The 14,896-nt window shown below is 36.6% G+C and overlaps 1 protein-coding gene across 1 annotated transcript in view; it reads right to left on the minus strand.

The window, feature by feature from the left end:
- The window catches only part of AK5 (adenylate kinase 5), a 92,895-nt gene that overhangs the window by 33,865 nt on the left and 44,134 nt on the right, over window positions 1-14,896 (minus strand). The window contains exons 7-8 of the mRNA XM_054833313.1: window positions 12,105-12,195; window positions 5,787-5,863 (exon numbers count right to left, since the gene is read on the minus strand). Coding sequence (XP_054689288.1) covers window positions 5,787-5,863; window positions 12,105-12,195 — 168 coding nt within the window. The remainder of the gene's footprint in view (window positions 1-5,786; window positions 5,864-12,104; window positions 12,196-14,896) is intronic.

A 14,896-nucleotide genomic window follows, 5' to 3' on the forward strand; every position in this document is an offset into this window, starting at 1 on the left:
TAGGATAGTTTCCATGGCAACCTGAACTGAACAGATTGTTCATTGACTTCAGTACATTTCTATTAAACATCTTTTCTCTGTAGTTAGGCCTGCCTCTCCAGCTCTTTCATCTCTTTGGATACTTATGCATTATCTCTTTTTGCAGATATCCTTAAATGAGATTGGACTCCACCCTTCTGTGCTCTTTGTGAAACTCAACATTTGTTTTTCTTACTCATTCTCTGAGTTTCCTGGAGTCCATTTTCTTTTCTATCGTGTACTCCTGTTTTAACCAATTTCCCTATAGAACCAGCACCTGTAATTCAAATTGATAACCGTTGCCTATCAGCAAAAGAGAAATGGACACTGCAGAAATGTTCAACATTAAAAGCCCAAATGGCTTCTGGCTACTATCGGTCATTTTACTAAGACCTGTAATGACTAATGCATATATGAATAAAACTGCTCTTATACCAGAAATTCCCTAAGTTCTCAAAGAGAGAGCACATGATGAATATAGTACATTTTAGATCTGACCCCTTAAATAACTTAATGTTTATCTAATTTTGAAAGGTAGCTTTAGAAGTTGCAATGAAAATTTCTCCTGCTAAGGGAGATGTGCAGTTTGCTCTTTGTCCTATTGTAATGTCAATTTCTGGAGCACTGTGTCTGAAGGGTTAAATAAATTACTTGGATTGAATCTTCGATGTAGAGAAAGTGGAGTCAAAACACAGTGACAACTGATATGAAATGTAGTAAATGAAGGAAAATGGTCTTTGGTTTAATCTATAGAGCTTCAGTTAAATGAGGCTTTCAATTTGCTGCTGCCTATCAGTTTTAGGAATATTTGTGTTCTGCTTCTTCATTGAAAAGACTTTCAGGGCTTTTTCATTATCTCTCTTAAATATTTAAGTTTCAAGCTATGGTAATCAGTCAGGCCGGAAATGTTGTTATAGTCTTGATAGCTATGGAGTCTGTTTTTCATCAGTTCACTTAAAGCTTTCTTCCTGCTCCCCTAAAGCCTAGATTTGTGTGTGCTCTGGGTGGGAACTGACAGCAAGGTGTAAGAAGAATAGTCACTACATGGCAACATCTTTTAATCAAGAGCTTGTTTCCTCTCGTTAGAATGAGAGTAAGTCTCTTTGAGGGCTTTTTTCCTCCACCTCATTTTGGTTTTGCTTGTTGCTTTTCAAGTGAGCTGTCACATTTTCTAATTATAAAACATTCTGCACTTGCAGCAAAGATTGGGTTATGCAATTTTCTTAATTCAATAGATTGCTTGTCACTGCTGAACAGAAAACCTTTTATTATCTTTCATTCTTTTTTACATCTACTTTCCCTAGGTCTCTGACACACTTGGAGGAGGGGGGGAGGGGAAGGCAGTCTCTCCTTTGCATATGCCATCGCATTTACCTAATTGCCATAAGTAAATGCAGTCTGACATTGGAAGGACATGGAAATGCCTCAGTTATGAACTGGTAACTTCCTTTGAGGCACAAAAATGCATTTCCATGTTTTGTAGATGTGAAATATAGCTCCCCGCCCCCCAAAATATTAGAAGAGACTATGTCTATTTTTAAGGTTTCTACTTGAAGTTTACCTGATTTTCATGTTTCCCAAATTTTAAAGTTATCAATTCCATAAGCACTTGTTCAGGAGTGTATTCACTCTATAGGCATCTGACTGTATGTCATAACTTTTTTTCTAATTAGTCTAAATGTTCCTCAGGCTAGCTAAGGTTGTCTTGAAAGGCTTGTTTTCACAAGAAAATAATTGGATGCTCTTTTCTCCTGGAACTCTTTTATAGGATTCACTGATGCCAATTTTTCAATACTCCCTTTTGGCCTCAATGCACTTGAAATAAGCCAAATGGTAGGTTTCTAATTAAAAATCCAATTCTTAAAGATAAAACTTGTCTGATCTCTGGAAACAAGTGGCATTATATTGACAATCTCTCTGGCAAAGTTGAGAAATTGAATGGTAAGTATAAATTAGCACAGTGAGCAGTGAAAACTCGTATCACACTTGAGAGCATTCCAGCAGCAAAAGACAGTCCTTATTAAACCAGACACTAGTCATGATAGTGAGTTCTGCAAATTGAGAATATTCTATAAAGCACAGGACATCCCTCATTAGAATCTATGCTATTGCACCCAAAAATGAGTGGCCCAAAACATATTCTTGATGTCTTAATATGGGTGAAAATATCTGAAACTTATCAGTTTTCTTTTATGTTTTCAATCAAGTCATGAGTAGTGTAATCATGACTCCAGAAAAGGCTATAGAAATTGCTACCACGTGAAATGTTGGCTGGTTCTTCCACAAGGCATTCTCAATGAGAGGTACTGTCTGCTTTTATTTTTATTTTTTGGAAGAATATATTTTGGGCAGTCATTCTAAAAAAAACCTAGCTTATTCCTTCTATAATACAGACAGCTACAGATCTGAGAACAGAAAAACAGTTAATAGTGATTTGAGGAAATTTTCTTTTTTTTTTTTTTTAAAGTAGGTATTTCCCTCCTGCCTTTCAGTGCTGTAGGGACTTAGTGATTACAAGTGTTCTAGTTCTTGAAGCATTCATGCATGGCAGGTAGAAAACAATCAACTTGCTTTTAATTTAGTTACATGAATTTAATTGAACGTTCATTTATAAAATGTACAATACAAAACTTAAGCTTTTTCTGAGTTACTTTTAATTCAATTTCCCCTGTGTACTCCTCCAGAAAAGCCAGATCTTAGCCTGCATTAGTGTTGCTTTGCACTGTTTCAACAACAGGTACTAAGTATTTCTCAAAGCACTTTGCCGTATTTTGGAGCACTCCTAGACGAGCTGATGATAGTTGAGTTGGAACCACACCACTCCTTCTCCATGTAAGAGAGGTTATTCTGGAAGAAGTAGTGTACATCTGAAGAACTCAGATACTTCTTTGCTGGCTTAGTTTATACTGGAGATTTTCCTGGCTCATTCCACGAGTAAGAAAATGCAAAGGTATCCACATACGTCCATTTCAGCTATGCCAAGTGATATCCCCAGCTGTGGTTTTGTCTTCAGTACATGTTGTGTACTGCTCTAACCCCCAACTCCTCTTGTTCAGTGACTACCAAGATGTTCTGCTAAAATTCAGCCATTTTTAGCAGCTCAGCTGTGCAAGGTTGCTTAGAAACCAGCCTTCTTATCCCCCACATTCTCATGACAGATTTCCTATGCAATAACATCACTGCATGACACATTTGTATCCAGACATGCATTCCTTTCCCACTTGAGATTCTCTGAGTAAAGGTTGTTGATGCTTCACGCAATTCGTAAACAGCATGTGGTAAATCACTGGAGTATTAAATCACTGCCACAGTCAAAATGAGCTCAAGTTTTGAATGCGAGCAGTTCCTCACTCCTGAATTTAGTTATTGATCTTTTCTTCCTGAGAGTAATTTCTAATTTTGTTTTTCAGACTGGGTAGCTAGATGGCATTATGATTTTATCATAATCTCTACTCCCTTCTTTGCTTCTGTATATAATACTTGCTTGCACCATTTCAAAATTTAGATGGTAAGGGCTTTTTGGTTGCAATTGCTTTCTCCTTTATATTATCTTTATATTTGTACAAGGCATCTCATACGAATTGGGCATAAAAATATTTATGAGTAATAGAAATATATTTTTAAAAATGCCACTAAGTATCAAAGATATCAACTTGCAGTTGAAGAGTCATTATCAGCTGCTTCATATTTATATATCTCTGATATATAGGGGTTTTAGCACTGTTTTTACTTCATTTGTCCTCTGTTTGATAACAGTACTGTGCTCTTGCCAGAATGGCAATGTCTTGGTCTGGCAAAATAATGAGATAAGCTAACTACCACATCTGGCAGAAAGAATATTTGCTATTGACAAAGATAATAAGGTTCCATTGTAGTCATCTTAAGTCTCACATAAGAATCCCATGCAACTTTATTCAAAACTACAGTCAGTGCTTTTATGGACTGTGCAATGTATCATCAGTGAACCATTTAGTTTGAAATTATAAATTAGTATAATTTTCATGTATTTCAGTTAATTTTATTTCATAACTAAAACTTGTGCTTATTGTTTGAACGGCATTTCAAACATGATAAACCAAGAGTATAATTTCTTGAGTGTTCATACTCTGCCAAAAGAATGTATTTAGAATGTCATTAAAATTCAAAATCTAACATCAACATAATCCAAACATGATTTAAATATACATTCTGCTTTATAGAGCATAAAGGCCTAAACCCTGCAATAAAGAAGCAGTACAGTTAAGACAAAGATGATGAGAAACTTAAGAGAGTTTCCTGGGGTAGAGAATGTTTTAAGAAGGATTTATGAAAGAAAGGGATTTAAAATGGGATTTGGAGACAGAGGTGAGCTGTCTGCTTGAGAAAAGTCACTGAAATAACTGAGCCAATAAGAACAGTAAAATAATCATAAATTAATAGAAATGAATAGGGCTAGAACATATAACGTTGTAGGTGAGGATAAAGTGTTGCATTGAATAATGTGAAAGAAAACCAATGAACGAACAGATGATACTGAATGAAAACTCAGTTTTGTTGGTCCTGATTTTGTCACTAGCTCTAAATTTCACAAGAAAATAGATCTTTTGTGAATGAGGAAAGAGGTGAGAACATTCACAACTGCATTTAATTGAACGATAACAGAACCACAAAATAACATTCTTTGCCAAGCTGCTCACAAATGTAGATAATTGTTTGTGGTATTTGTGAGGAAAATTCAAGCAGAGTCGTGCAAAAGTGAAAGGCAGAAACCAAAACATACAAAACCATCACCCTTAGGTATGGTCATGGGATAGGCAGATGGCTTTTATAAGTCATTCTTTTACTGCTTACCCATAGCACAGTAACAAGAATAATAATAATGCTTATTCTTAGCACAGTATCCAAGCCACAGGAACCTCCCATGTTTCAGTTTGTGCCCATTGCCTCTTGTCCTGTCACTGGGCATCATTGAAAAGAGCCTGGCTCTGTCACCTTTGTACCCTCCCTTCAGATTTCCGTACACAGTGATGTGATCCCCCTTGAGCCTTCTCTTCTCCAGGCTGAACACTCCCCTCACTCAGCCTTTCCTCATAAGAGACATGGCTCAGCCTCTTAATCATCTTAGTTGGCCCTTCTCTCTCAAGCAGCTCCATATGTTGTACCAGCGAGCCCAGAACTGGACACCATACTCCAGATGTGGCCTTACCAGTGTTGAGGTGAAGATTAGAGGGGAAAGATGTATAGAAACTTTTTTCCCACTCTGTAGCCTTCTTTCTTCAAAATTTAGTTTTCAGATGTGAATAGGAAGGGATCAGTAGAAAGGCTAGTTTCAACACGCTGTAAGCATTTGTTGTTGTTTTAGTCTTAAAAACACTTTTTCAAGGGCAGAATGATTTGGTTTCAGTTGCATTTCACACTTGTTGTTTTGGACTTTTATGCCTCTCTCTTAAAAAATGTTTTACTCCCTCTTCTTAAATATACAGTAGACTTACAGTGCATTCCAACAATTCTATTTGTCATGTTTGCCAACATTTTAAAATTTGTGGAGGAAAGTCAGCAATGTACAGTAATGGCAGATATGGGATCTTAATACCACAATAATATTAACTCTTTTCTCATAACCAGAAACCAACCTCTGTGTATCACAGATTTACTTATATTGCACTTAAAAAACCCTTTGGCTAAGGTACCCTTAAAGTTCCACCACCTTGTTCAGACAAATTGTATAGCACAGTTTTTACGTAAACTAGAAAATGACCTAGATAGAGGCCATATATACATAAAATTACCTGGTCTTCAAAGTCAAATTCTGTATAAACAGTATCTCCAGAATCCATAATCAGATTGCAATCAAGTTCATTTGGCCCTAAAATAGGAAAGAAAATCAGACTTCAGAAACATATTGCAAATTTTCACTTTATGTGATGGAACATTATAGTATTTCCAGTTGTCTGTATGTATGCAAAAACTGTGATCCAAGGAACCATTCAGATATGCTAGAGTACCCAGGTGAATGGTATTCCATTAACAAAGCCTTCAAAGCATCCATAAAAGCTACCACAAATCTTGATAGAAATGGTTATACTAAATGGTGAATTGTTTCAGCTAGATTGCAAATTTATTGGGTAGGGTGCTCTGCATGCCATGACTTGCAATTGTAAAATTGCCACAGAGATCTAGGCTCAGGGGAGAATAAAAACCATGTTTAGGAAAGAGAAAGGAAATACTGACTTATTAGTGATTAGCAGATAAGGATTCTGGAGGGATGTTGATGGGGGACCAATGCAGCTTGCTTCTGGCAGCTACAATCCCCGTTCCTATCCTATCCCCACACCTTTCCAAGGCAACAGTGTGGCTCTGCCCCTTCTCCCCATCATCTTCCTGTGGCAGGATCAGCAAGTCATGCAGCCTCTTGCACTTGGGATGACAAAATTCAGTTGCTGAGAAGCCTTGACCTGGCTGATCTTTACAGTTTAGCTTCAGCTGAACTATTGAAGGTGCAGGATAACAGAAATTTGGCTTGGTATTTCAAGAAGTCATGTAGGGGGATAGTCATTGCTAAACCAGAATGAGAGGATAAACCACTAATCATATTTCTGTCTAACACAGGAAAGGTATAGCATGGACATCATATATTCTGGCATGATCACCCCATTCAGATTATCTCACTCCTGGGCAATGAGGAAGAAAACAGTTTCCTGTGCCCTCCAGATGGTGCAGACCTAAACCAAATCCTGCACATATTCAGCACATGTTAAAATGTCAATATGCGTGTAACTACAGGAGTATTTTTCACACCATTGTTAAAATGAGAATAATGTGTAATCACACACAGAGATCTAGAAATTGTAACCAGCTGGTAGCTACAGGTGAGTCCAATAACTATCTTCATGTGGGGAGCAGGAACGGGAAACACCAGGGGAAGTATAAGATATGCTTTGTTTTGTGCACTCATGTCCCCAGTCAGACTAGATCACTGATGAGGAAGAGAAAACAACTCTCTCTCTCCTGGGTTACAGGTGTTTCTACCTGGTATGATATTCCTGCAAGCACTGGCATTGAGGATACATAGTTTTAAGACTATTGCTGACCTCGAGTTGTTTTCTCACTATTAAAGATGTCTGTATGGGTGGCTTTCTGTAACAAGCACTATCAATAACAGATTTTGCAGTTCAATTTGTGCCAGATGCATTTACGTATTATCTGCTTTTGTTTGCTTTTAAAGTTTACATAGTAATAATCTATGTAGGTGGTGAACTAAACATCACTAAGAGAGAGAACAGAGGAGAGGAACTGGATGTCATTACGACTAAAACCATAACTGCTTGGTACAGATGATGATTCCAGGGTGTCTTAATTTGTAATCCATATTACAATTGTTGCCAAATTTATCTTTGATGCAACTGTTTGGAGATACCAGGGAAGAGTTGGGTCTACCATCTGCTGGTGGCTTTGGTTTTTTTCACCCCTAATGTTCATGTATACTTTATCAGATTGCTATAAAAAAAATAACAGAGAGATTATACTCTTGCTACCGTAAAATGTCACATGTATATATGCAGCATGTTCTCTGGCACATACACTTTATGGTCTTTTGAAAATACCTGTCTGTAAAAAATATATGCAACCAAATTGATTTACAACTGCTAAGAGAATCTTATTTTTTTGATTTATTTTACACACCTAACATCTCATTCTTAACGTTGTGTCATTGTTAATAATATAGTTTAACCAAGCCTCAGTCGTCAACCAGCACTGGCCTACCTTGACACATGAATCACTTTTAAAGGCACTTGTGTGCAAGTATTTGATTAACTGTCACTTAACTATCGAGAGCAGTATGCATCCTTGGCTAGAAACATTAATATGAAATATGGTGCTGCAAATGTAAATGCAAAGGTCAGGCTGAAAATGAATACTCATGCATAATGTATCTTAAGTGATAAAAGCCATAATGGTTATACAATTTTAATATGGTCAAGCATCTTAAGGCCTTTTTTCTTGAACTAGGACACCAGTTCCCTTGGGGAAGCATAGCTCCTTTCCAGGGTATATTCAAGGCAGGTGAGGAAAATAGAAAATATGTGTCTTTTCTTCCTTGGTTCAATGAAAACTAACAAAACCTGTAACCATCTATCACTGAACAGTATAGAGACCTTCCTACCCTTCTCAAATTGCCTAAATACACACGTACCAGAAATTTATTGAAGCAAATGGCTACTCCCAGGACAAAATAATGAGGAGATATACAAGAGTACTTGTGATATCCCTGGTGCAGTATGAATAAGCAAGAGTAGTTTGCTATCCTCTGGCTCAGTTTGTTGTTGGAGGGAGTATGTTTTGCTGACTTTGGACTAAATCTTGCTAAAACATGTCTTCTAGGGGAGGTCAACAGGCTCACTAATTAATGGCTAGTACACATGGCAGCAGAAGCATACCGTACCAGATAGCCACTTTGCAAGGTACTGGGAGTCAGAAATCCTGGTGGCACGCAAAGCTACTGACAAGGCTAAAGCTAAGGGAGAGTGTTAGAGTGGATAATTCAATACTCAGCTCAGGTTTTCTGAGCCCAGGTTTCAATCAGCAACATTTTATGTAAAACTTGTAGCAATGTTCAGCTATCAAAGGACAAACATGAAACGGCTTAAGGAAAAGAGGAGGATTGGGTAAGGCATTTGGAAGCAAACATGCCCTGCTGCTTTCAATGAGTCTGCAGGCTGCACATCTCCTGCTCTGACAACAAACCAGCTGATCATAAGTTTCACTGCCCTTTCTGAGTGGCATTGTTTTTCCTTTGATAAGTTGGTACACTGAGAACTAGGCTACAGGAAAAATTAATACTTGTTTACCATTAGGAGGAAAGTCTTATAGTCTGAATTGTCCTAATTCCTTTCAAAGGGATGCCCCATTACACCAGATAATCTCAGCTCTTGGTTAACTTAGAGCCTTTGTGTGCTTGTATGAATCTATTGCAAACGATCTAACTATCAATTTTAAAAGGGGAAACTCAACAGTGAAATTAAGAAAATGCATGAAAAGCTCTACTGCCATGGAGAAACAGCTTGCAAGCACTTGATCTGAAAAGGTACTCTTGTGACTTAAAATATGCTTCCTCAATTTCAGTGCATGCATGAAGTTGAGGTAAGGGAAACCTGGTCATTTTCATGAGCCTTGTGTTTTCCTCAGGGGAAAAAAGAGAGGATTTTATTAGATACAGTACTGCACAATTAAAAAATAAATCAGTTGGAAGTTTTTATTAAATCCCTGTTAACTGAATAATCAGCTCTCCAGGGAGGAGCAGGCTGATGAAAAAAAGAAACAGTAAATCAGCAAGAATGCGTTCCCTTTTTTTCACTAGGCTTTGTATCTTGACACTGAAGGCATCATTCATAAAGATTTGTCTTGCTAGGCAGATGTGTGATTCCTACCACAGAAATGCACCCCAGAACCCAGGGGCATCGTGGCCATAAATGTCTCTGGTCCTATAAAACATTTCAGTGTTCTGAGCCTGGGTGCCTGTCACTTTCATTGAAAGTGTGTTTGTCCTTAAGTTTTCATGAATGCAAATGTCAAGTATTGCTTTTTCATGGTTCACTAAATTCAGTTACACAATGAAACTAAATTGTACTGATCTGTCTAAATTTATCTGCAGTTGATTTAACTTCCCATTACAAGGTAGCTATACCCCATCATGTGAGTTAATTAAGTCTGCTCCTTGGACCATTTGTGTTTTGGCAAATCAGCTAATGTATTTCCAATCCTTGCTTAAATCTGTTATTTATTTCAAATCCCGGTAGCAATTCTATTCAATATGGTTCATTGGCTCAAATATGCCTATACACGTATTTTAACTATAGTATTTGCACTGTTCAATGCTGACTGTCATAAAAGTAATCTGAGACTATCCTGTGAAACACGTTGCTTCTCTTAATAGCATGTTTCAGCTCAATAAAATAAAAATGTCTTCTTATGTTATGGAACATTCTCTGAAGCACCATTTAATAACTCAATGCGTATTGCATATAAGCATTTGGGCAAGACAAATGCTTAGAAGACAAATTTCAAGTGGAATATAATAGAAATAATTTACTGAAGGACTGATTAGCATTAGAATGATTACATTTTAATTTTGCTCTCAGTAAAATGCTTCTAATACAAATTTTATTGCAACTTTACACTGTTGAGTTTCATGACAGGTTGTTGCTCTTAGCAACAGTCTTAATATGTCATAGAAGGCAACAATGAGAAAATTGTATTTTAATCCATAAAAATATTCAGTTGTTTTCTTTCCACAAATATGGTTACACAGTTGATTGTAACTGGATTTTACAGGCATAGCATATGAACTAAATTGATGTGGAGGCATGAAAATATTAGAAATACTATGTTTACGTTAGCCACCAAGAACCAAAATATATTGCAATATCACTAATAAGATTAAAAGACAAAAAGTGAGATCAAGGCAATGCTGGAATTGCGACCTCTAGAAATTAAATATCTGGTCTCACTGGAGCTCTAGAAATCTTACTTTGAATCTCCTTACTATTATCAGTGCTCAGGTTAGGCACCAATTAGATGATTGTGGCATGGCTTCTGATAAAGCTCATAGCTCTCCAATTATTTTGGTGAGGAATTTATTAAGGTGATCAGACTTTCAAGGAACTGACTGGAAGTCATCCAGAATCACAACCAATTTGTGCAACTGTTTAGCTTTTGTCAATCTGTTTGTCAGAGCTAGCACCTTTATGCCACTTCTTTCTTCTTGCTATTTGGTACTTAGCTCATTTAATTAGGGAATCCACAGGTAATTATCAACACAATGCTATACAGTGGGAATGCCATTTTAGGTTTGGAATCAATCGCTTGCCTCTAGGAATATGGCTAAGCACAAAAGAGGTAAGCATGCCACTTAAAGACTGCTAGCTTATCTCAAAGCTGACCACTTCTTATTATTCTCAACCCCATCCCCTGCCTTGATAATTCACCTTTATTGCATTTTGAACATTATAAAAAACAGCCTTATGGGTGGGGTTTGTAGGCTAAATAGCTTGGAACCCCTTTCAAATCTTCAAAATATAACCTAATCTTTCTGTCTGAAGCACTGTTATTTACAAATGTCTTGCCAGTAGAAAAAAGTAGTCCCCTCTGTCAAAAACAGATAAGAGATGTATTGCTACTACTAGACTTCATTGTGCTTCATCAATTCCTCCTTCCTTGCCAGATGACTCTTCACGATTACAAATAACTGAAGCTATCTGATCTGCCAATTTAAGGCAGATGAGTTTTCCCTTAAACAGAGGAGTGATCAGATACATGATTTTCTCTAATCTTTGTTTTAATAAAGCTAGTAAATTTTACAGGGAAATATATCACCTAGAATTTTCTTTTTCTTTTTGTGTGCTGTTGCACAAGACATTTATGACCTCATCTACCTATATAACCCTCATGGTCTACTTCGAAGGCAGCCAGATACGCCATCTGTAAAAGGAAAAAGTTGTGAAGCTACCAAGGAACATTTTCCTGTTCCCCTCAAGCAAAATATTTCTGACAGATGTTATGGATTCTCAGTGCTTTGATTTTTAGCTTCAATTTTTTTGCAGCCCTTTGTCCCTCAAAGGCTTTTTCTTTGAAGACATTCAAGCCTCGGTAAGCACAAACAATAAACATATAAATAAATTAAAAACCCCAAACACCTGACACTCACACACAGTTTCAGAATTAGTACCAATTACTAGGGAGGATGATCATTAATCTCATAGGACTAGTTTTCTCGTGACATTGAGGTATCATATGATCTGGAACTGAAACAGCTGACAACTGGAATCAATCAACTTATGAAGTTTTTGTATTAATGACATAGTTGTTTAGTGGACTATCCATAGTATTTTAAGGTGAGCTTGTAGATAAAAAGATGTTAGGTGGGTTGTATAAAGTTTCCAAGTGTAAAGAGATTTTTTATTTTTTTTTGCCCTAGGTTGTGCAAATATTTGAGGTCAGTCAAGACTGCTACTGTACATACATGCATACTTAAGAATACGAAAAAGGCATCCCATCAATGTCAAATGCAGTAGAAAAAATGTGGTTCTTCAAATCTCATATTAACTCACCTGCTGCAGCCTCTTTGTTTGCAAATAGTTTATTGTCAACTGCCAAACTTATGTCAAAGAACACTTCTTCTTCATCTCTGTCTGCATCAAACTATTAAAAAAATAAATAAAATTTGATAATCAGACACTGCTTACTACTTGGCTAAACATCAACATATAACATGATTTCTCACCCCAAGCCTTCTTGATAGGAACCTTTCTGTTTTTCTGTGTGCTGTCCATTGCTTTAGGTTTGACTCATTTTAATTCTGACTGAAAACTAAACTAATTTTGTAAACCATTTTGCCTCTTTTTAATACCTTGTCAGGAACAGAAGCTACAGTAAAATTGATTTGCTCTCAGAGAATGAAGTTTCAAAGCAGAAAGTAAAACTAGTAATGCATATTACTTTTTCAACCGTTGGAAGGTTGAAAAAAATGACAGCATAGAGGCCAGAAACGTGATTATTTTATTGTTGTTTCTTTTCAGAGATTAGCATAATTAACTATTTAATTTGTAAGTGAAAAGTTTTCAGCAACTTCTGAATTGTCTGAAACCAATTTTTGTGAAATGTATGTGTGTATGATTTTTTTCAAGTAGTTGAGCAAAATTCTTAGGAAAAAGTAAAGTATTTTTGAAAGTCCCCTATTATATAGAAAAGAAAGCTTTTCTTGCTTTCACACTACCAGAAAATGTATTGGCTCCATAATAAATTAATAAAATCAGGAAAGCAAAGCCCCTTTAAAATGGCAAATAATTAATTTCTTAGAATATCTGATAAAAGTTTAAAATTGTACCTTTTGCCTAAATTCTAGTACTGATTCTCACAAGTTTTTTTTCAGCTCTGTCTGACAGGTTCTTTATATGGCCAGGTGATATGCTTGACAGTGAGTTTGTGTTTTTATTATCATATTTATCACACTTTATTTATTTAGATCATCACTTATTGAGGCTTTCTTTGGGAAAAAAAAATGCGATATTTTATTGCCGTTGCTCTGGATTTTTTCTTATTTCTTGAATTGAGGCCAGGTACATTACTATGGAAAAAGGGAATACTGTAACCTCAAGTAACAGCTGCAAGCAAATAATGGTCACATCAGATGGCTGTCATTCAGTGCATGCTCCCATGGATAAGAGTTACTATTTTCAATCATTCTGTACCTTCAGTGTAATATGGTTTAGGATGCAGAATGAACCCCAGGGCGAAAAGCATTACACTAGCGATTGCAAGCTCATGAACTTCAGTGGGCTCGCTCTTTCAAGTCTAAGACTGTTGAGCACCTTTTCAGATATCTCACCAATACCTGCCTGTCTCACAGTAGAAACTATAGGCAGGGAAAAGCCATAGAGAGAGGAGTTCAAACACTGCTAGCAACCTTGCTACAGAAGATAACATTTATAGAGATGAGGTTGTTTTCCAAATATCTATCTCAGAATATATCATGATACTTAATGAGTTAATTTTACAGATACTGAAGTCCTTGTCTAACACCCACAATTGCAAAATCAGTATCACTCTTTTCATTATGACTTATAACTTCTGTACTGTCTATATTCAGCTGTTCTGTCAATGGTAATGAAATTTGCTTTCTTATGGAATTTTCCATCAGCACCTCAACGTAAACTCAGAGGCAAATATCAGCCCAAGAATAATTATTTAAATGTCAGAAATAGCTCAAAAATAGGGATAGAACATCAGAGACAAAGAATGAAAGGAAGCTTGTAGGAGGCCAGAGTATACTAGAGAGAGGCAACCATTGTAGAAAGTTTGCTGTCAACAAGCTTGACTCTCAACACCTGTCTGAGTGCTCAAATCTTAATTGGTATTAGTCACATTTTAAATCGTTAAGGTCTTACTATTTGGCTTTATGCTTAGCTCAGCCCTAGAGTTCATTTTCATCATAGATGAATCTTTAACTATCAGTTCAAGGAGTTTCTGGCTCTGACCCTGAAGACCACTCAGAAGTTCATCCTGTGATGCAGCACAGTTGTCCATCTGTCTAGGCAGGCATTTATCTATTCTCGCGGCATTATTTTGCCATTCAGTGTTAATCAAAACTCAAAGCATTATTTTTTATTTACGAAGCAGAAATTTGTGTATTAGAAGAATTACATCTTGTGTCAAAACTGAGGCTTGTGGAAGAACAGGTCTTAAATGAAGCTGTTGGGCAATTTATTATCTATGCACAAGAGCAGCTCTGGAATTTCCTTCTTGATGAGAAAAGATTATTAATCTCTGAACTCTGCACTGGTCTGTAGGAAGTGTGGGGATATGCTTTTCTTCTGTCACTTCTCAGCCAAAAGTGTTCACATTTCATTAGATATGCTAGGGAAGATATATAATGTGATGTTTGTGGGTATGTGTATGCATAAGAACCAGTAAATTGTCATCAGGTTGTGTCTGATCCTTACTGTGTAGGTCACACCACACTTGGAGAGATGACAGGCTTGCTTTCTCATTAGCAGCATTCCTCTGAATAATCCAGTTTACCATGAAAAAAAACGCATGATCAATCTCAAAACGTTCTGAAGGTTCCAAGAATTTGAAACATCAACTTCCCCCATTCAAAGAACACCAGCTGTGCTTCAGTACTCTGAAAAATCTGGGCTTTGTAATGAAAGCCTATATTGTCACCCAAAGAAAACCAATTATTTGAAGCTTGCACATAAACTCAGTTTTCCCCTTGCAAAATGAGAATTATAATACCCTGAGCCACAGGAAGGCAAGGTAGCTTTCACAGAGAAAATATTTTTAAAAGAAACTAAGTACCCGTGTTAGTTCTGTACCTCATTGAATTGCTAAACATTTTAAA

The sequence above is a fragment of the Grus americana genome, chromosome 8, assembly GCF_028858705.1.
Source record: "Grus americana isolate bGruAme1 chromosome 8, bGruAme1.mat, whole genome shotgun sequence".
Lineage (NCBI taxonomy): Eukaryota > Metazoa > Chordata > Aves > Gruiformes > Gruidae > Grus > Grus americana.